The 6,607-nt window shown below is 35.6% G+C and overlaps 1 protein-coding gene across 1 annotated transcript; it reads left to right on the top strand.

The window, feature by feature from the left end:
• The first annotated feature begins 9 nt into the window (after positions 1-9).
• Positions 10-2,305, top strand: LOC134268533 (piggyBac transposable element-derived protein 4-like). Its single transcript, XM_062750799.1, has one exon. The coding sequence runs from the start codon at positions 281-283 to the stop codon at positions 1,946-1,948; it is 1,668 nt and encodes a 555-aa protein (XP_062606783.1). The 5' UTR covers positions 10-280; the 3' UTR covers positions 1,949-2,305.
• The last annotated feature ends 4,302 nt before the right edge of the window (positions 2,306-6,607 follow it).

The raw sequence follows: 6,607 nt of genomic DNA on the forward strand, positions 1-6,607 counted from the left end.
TACGCACAAGCGCCTCTCGACGCCTCGCCATTATTTCCGCACTAGCGTCTCTCGACGCTTGGACAGGATTTCCTCACAAGCGCCTGTCGACGTCTCCTTATTTTAACACTGTATGAAAGCGAGACTATGACGTCGACAACTTTGGGGTACGCATAAAATTGAAGCGATACTATTGGTCTATAAAATTAAAGTATGTGTACTGTCATAATATCACGTGTACCTATTAATAAACACGGTTTTTACCATGTATGGAAACTGAAGCGAAAGTTGATATTTCAAAATGGCGGACCTACCAACAAACGAAGAGATATTGCGTGATTATTTCGATTCAGATGATGATTTAGATGAGTTTGAGGGTTTCTCAGATGCCGATTCAGACATATATATTCCCGAGGAATCTAGTAGTGAAGAAGAAAGCGAAAGTTCCAGTGAATCAGAGCCAGAAAATGACGATGAATGGACAGAGAACCTTCGTGGCGTGCGTGTTGACCCGTTCGTGGAGGGCGTTGGACCAGTATTCCCGGACAATTTTGACGTGAATACAGCCACAGCAAAGGATTACTTTGATCTTATGTTTAGTCCAGACAGCATTTCAGATTTTGTTCGCCACACAAATAATTATGCGAGATGGAAAATGGAACAGAAGGGCGAGGAAGACCGTGTATGGTATGAAATCACTGAAGCTGAAATGAAGGCTTACCTTGGACTTAATATTTTGATGGGCATCAATCAGCTGCCTTCATATAAGGATTATTGGTCCAAAGATGTGTATCTTGGCAATGAAGGAGTTAAATCTGTGATGACTTCAAGAAGGTATGAGAAAATAACAGAATATTTTCACGTCAGTGATCGTGCGTCCGAGCCAGCCAGGGGAACCAGAAACTTTGACAAATTGTTCAAGGTGAGAGAAGTCCTTACAATGACAAAGAGAAAGTTCAATGAAAGTTACAAGCCAAACAAAAGCATGGCCATTGATGAAGCTATGATTAAATGGACAGGAAGACTCTCTTACAAGCAATACCTCCCTGCTAAGCCAATCAAGAGAGGCATAAAAGTTTGGATGAGGTGCGATTCGGAGAATGCGTTTCTTACCGACTTCAACATATACTTAGGAAAGGGAGAAGCCACTTCAGAACATGGACTTGGACATGATGTTGTCACCAAATTATCCAGGGACATCACTGGAAAGAACCATCATTTATACTTTGACAACTATTTCACCAGCGTCAAACTCATGGAGGACTTGCTCGAGGAAAATATTTATGCTTGCGGCACCGTGCGCATGAACAGAAGAGGGTTTCCTGATGACTTAAAAGGCAGACTAAGATTACAGAGGGGACAGTCACAGACCAGACAGAAAGGAAACCTTACTGCTTCTGTCTGGCAGGACAAAAAGCCAGTGGCCTTCCTAAGCACCCTAAGTGACCCTCGTAGACAAGTTCCCGTCACCAGGCAGCATGGAAGACAGGAACTGCAAATGACACAACCCCATGCTGCCAATGAGTACAATAAGTATATGAATGGTGTGGACAGACATGATCAGCTGAGACTGAAGTATCCTCTAGGAAGGGACAGTAAGAAAGCCTGGAAGTACATTTTCTATTTCCTGATGAATTGTGCAGTGGTAAATTCCTTCATTCTGTTCTGCGAAACGTCAAACCGACCAAATACAAGGAAAAGATTTACACACGTAGCATTTAGGATGGAGCTTGTTCACCATCTAATTGCAGGCTTCTCCGGACGGAAAAGGAAAGCAGCTGAAAATGTTGAGGTGGTCCACCAGGCAGAGAACTTTCCTGGACACGAATCCGTGCACATGGGGACCAAAAGAAGGTGTCGTGTTCACATGAACAAAAAAGAGCGGAAAGAAACTGTTTATGGCTGCAAAGTGTGCAATGTGCATTTGTGCAAAGATGGCTGCCATTTCACATTTCATGGTGGACAGTAAAACCTTCAGATGGACTGTTAAATCTTGAAAATATGTGTTTTTTTTCAAGGAAAATCTTTGTGTACAGATTGTTTGTTTACATTTGCTCAACTTTTTCTTGGATTTACTTTGATACATGAAATTGAAATTAACATCATTTTAAAGGTGAGAATGTCCTGAAAATAAAAATATATATTTTTATATACTTTTACCAAATAGTTTTTTAGTAATATCAATAAAAACACATGCACTGTGATTTCTTTGTTGATTTCTGAAAATGCCTGAGTAAATGGGGTTATCACTGATGCTAAACTGCTGCGGAGATAAGGCTGCAGCAGTAGCCTGCTGTGCAAGTATAGAGAGGCGTCTTATCTGAAGAGCTCTGAGTGGGAAAGAGTTAACATTTGTACATTCTTCTTTTATGCTATTCTAACATGTCTAATAGGCTCCTTACTACTGGACACATAATGCTTAAAAATAGGAAAGAAGAACATTTAATTGCTTATTTCATCATCTGCCAGTTTGGGCCAGTTATATAAATTTTGTGATGTTGATCAAAATATATTTTAAAAAATCAATTCTTTAAAAGTCTTCAATATATCTTCATTTTTTTAATATGTGTTAGGTGAATGTGTAGACATTGTTCTAAAATTTACTTGATGCCTAAAATTATAATTCCTATCATAAAACAGACCGGGAGTATTGGGGAGTAGGGTGAACATCTTGCCTTTTAATAGTTGAATTTTTTTTTTATTTCTTCAGGTTATTGTTTATTTCTTCCTCAAATGGACCTAACTTCTCCATGTTCTCCCATAGTTTTATTCATTACATCTGCCATGATAAGTTGATAACACCACGTGTATGATGAAAATCCAAAAAATTCACAAATGAAATCTGTCTACGACAGATAAAGATACTTCACCCCAAAAAAATGTATATATTTGTCTACGACAAATAAGGTGAAAAAATTGAACTCTCGTATGATACACCGTTCACAACGGTAATGAGCTCTTCTAAAAAAAATTGCGCCCTATTACTTCAAGCGGAAGCAACGCACTGACCCTATTACGCAGACGTAATGCTATCTCACGTGATTCCCTTGGTATGATGACGTAACAGAATGAGAGCTATGCAACTGCATAAACATTTTTTGACCTTGACCTTTCCTTTGACCTTGAACTCACTTTTCTTAAATTAGTGTTTAGCTCAGTTTTAAACATACCATTCAAGATGGTGCTATCAAACTTCACATATGTTGATACAAACTTGCACGGATGATGCATCTAGGGATGAACACTACCAAACTTGCTTTGGATGCTGGATCTGACCTACATTTTCCAGATGAGTGACCAGAATAAAGTTTTTGGAGCAGGTCCATTCCTAAGGAACTATAAGCCCTACTTGGACCAAACTTGCATGGATGATGCATCTAGAGATTGCCACTACCAGACTTTCTTCGGATGCTGGACCTGACCTACAATTTCATTCCCAAGTAACTATAAGCCCTACCTGAACCAAACTTGCATGGATGATGCATCTAGGGATGGACACTACCAGACTTGCTTCGGATGCTGGATCTGACCAACATTTTCATTCCCAAGGAACTATAAGCTCTACCTGAACCAGACTTGCATGGATGATGCATCTAGGGATGGACACTACCAGACTTGCTTCAGATGCTGGATCTGACCTACATTTTTATATCCTAGTAACTATAAGCCTTACCTGAACCAAACTTGTATGGATGATGCATCTAGGGATGGACACTACCAGACTTGCTTCGGATACTTATGTATCCTCGGCGGGGCATTCATGTCCTATGGACATATTTCTAGTGTAATAAATACTTTTAAAATTCCATTTTCACTCACTTAGAAATCATTGAATTGTAAACGAATGCATCACATAAATACCTAATAAAATATGTAAAGAAAGTCTGGTTAGACTTTTTAATTTTTTTTATAAAAAATTATTTATGAAAATAAAACACATTATTTGTGAATATTTTTTAAACCTATGGTTAAAAACACCATAAAACTAGTCACAACTAAGGACAACATGTTTGTCAATCATATTTTTAAAAGAAATTGAAACGAAATTGAGAAGTTTTAGAGAAATTAATTTTTTTAATATTTGGACCTAACCCGATCAAAATTAAACTGATCCCTATCAAAATTAACACAAAATGAATAAAATGCTAATTTATTGCCTCATCATGTATTTACAATGAAGAAATCTATTTATTGTCAGGATCTATAATGTTTTAACCCTTATAACACCTAATCAGACTAGTGTTCTTAGAAAAATGTTATTCATTTCCAATAATTGTACAATTATGGTCGGGATCGGTTTAATTTTGATCGGGATTGGCCAAAATTTAAAAAAATAAATTTCTCTAAAATTTGGCTATTTTGTTTCAATTTCTTTTATAAATATGAATAATGAGCATGTTCTCCCCAGTTGTGGCTGGTTTTAAGAAGATTTTAACCACAAGTTTAAAAAATATTCATAAATTATGTGTTTTATTTTCATAAATAATTTTTTATAAAAAAAATTAAAAAGTCTAACCAGACTTTCTTTATATATTTTATTAGGTATTCATGTGATGCATTCATTTACAGCAAAAATTTTACAAGAAACATCTAATTTGGATGTAATTAATTTTTTTCCATTTTCTTTGAAAAAATAGAAAAAAATTCATATAAAATAAATAAGAGCTAATATCGGCCTCTCAATGCTGAAACATTTGTTTAAAAAGGTTGACTCAGAGATCTATAAAATAAAAAGTTGGTGTGGCATTCCTCCTTAATAGGTTCAATGCATTTTCATGAACTATTCATGAATAATTTGTAAAAGTTATTTAGGAATGTTCATGAACTATTCATGAATGTTCTTGCTTTTTGTAAACAAAAATGTAATAAATTATGCAAAATGAAAAACTGTAAAAGAAAATATTTTAATAGCATCTTGAAAGATTTCACAGAATTTTTGTTTTCCAATCATGGTAACAAAATCTTTGTTCAAGTAAACAACTCTGATAAGTGATATCGATAATAAATAAATTATGTAGTTCATTCCTAGTAAAATTATGAAAAAATTTAATTCAAACGCGACTCTTTGCAGAATCCTTAACCTTACTTGGTCAAGAGGGATGTGGGTTCCTTATTCAGCGTATTTCAAAGTGTATGCTTAAAATGGAATGGTTTTTATACGCCCGTCTTAAGACGGGACGTATTATGTTATAGGCTTCATGTCCGTCTGTCTGTCCGTCCGTCCGTCTGTTAGCTTTTCTCGTGTCCGGCTCATAACTTTAATACTATAAGGCCTAGAATTATCAAACTTTGTCAGCTGATACATCTTGGGTAGAAGGTGTGTCGCGCACAAAAAGTAGGTCGCTCTGACCTATAATTAAAAAGTTATAGCCAAATATGGAAAAATCCTGTCCGGTCCATAACTAGAAAACTATTAGACTTAGGATCATCAAACTTGGCCAGTTTATGCATCTTAGGTAGAAGGTGTGTCGCGACCTATTTCAAGGTCACTGTGACCTTCAATTTAAGTGGAATTTTTAAAAAAAAATGTCTTTTTTTCTATTCATTTACATATTCAAAAAAATGTAAAACTCTTGCACTAACCTTATTAGAAAAATGTTAAATCAAGAAAATACTTATTGTTTTTAGCATATACTTGACAGCAATCTATAACAAATATAATGTATGTTAGAGAAATTCCACCACTCCCATGAGTCTAATTATCAAGCACTGGTCAAGAAAAATTTTGATAACAGAAAATTGCATGTCAAATTAGAGAGAGAAATTAATGAGTTTAGTGTGAGGAGTAGCTGTAAGAGCATCCGTGCTATCTATATCCCTTGAGTATAGGGCCAAATGGGTAAGCCTGTTGGATTAAAAATAGCTTTGACATGAATTGCAGTTGGCTAGCCGAAGTTTTAAAATGAATTTGATGAGAAGAATTAAAACTAATTTGATATTGCATATTAAACTATTTTGATATTACATAATATTATGAACTTAAAAATTAATTTTATGGGGGTAGGGGTGGAATCTGCATGTCCATATGAATTGCATATTAACAATTAATTGTCTGACATTAAATCTAAAAAAAAAATCATTGATGTTTTGTATGTTTTAAAAATGTTTTATGGTAGATAGTGCAGATCCAATAATCTTTTGGGAGTAATGAGTAGACAAGCATCCAGTTAAAGATTAATTAATGTGTTCAATGTAGGAAGGCTAGCTGCATGTCTCTTTCATTTCTTCAGAGCATGGTCTTATGGGAATTAGACAGAGGAACTGTTGGTCAGTTTATATTTGATGGCCAGCCTTTTATTTCCAAAATTAATTAGGTATTGATTAAGTTGTGTAATTTGATATTGTTTATTATGATACAGTACAGCTCACGAGTTTTTGCCACCCCACGGTGGAAAATACACCGTGTAAAATACTCCGTGTTACACCGTGTACACGGTGTTCCACGGTGTGCGTATATTGTGATTATTCCAGAGACGCACCGTGTAACACCGTGGACATTACCGTTTCCTTGGGGGACCCTCCGTGTTCCACCGTGCGAGAAAATTACGGAAGAAAATAGTTTGTTTATAAAAATCATTTCAGTTATAGAATTTTGAAATCATAAATAATGATTATTTGATAGGTAGAA

The sequence above is a fragment of the Saccostrea cucullata genome, unplaced genomic scaffold (assembly GCF_032062105.1).
Source record: "Saccostrea cucullata isolate Sc308-1 unplaced genomic scaffold, CSIRO_AGI_Scuc_v1 ctg16231, whole genome shotgun sequence".
NCBI lineage: Eukaryota > Metazoa > Mollusca > Bivalvia > Ostreida > Ostreidae > Saccostrea > Saccostrea cuccullata.

Coding starts and splice junctions, on each gene's coding strand:
- LOC134268533 (XM_062750799.1), top strand. CDS start 281: ATGGCGGACCTACCAACAAACGAAGAGATATTGCGTGATTATTTCGAT.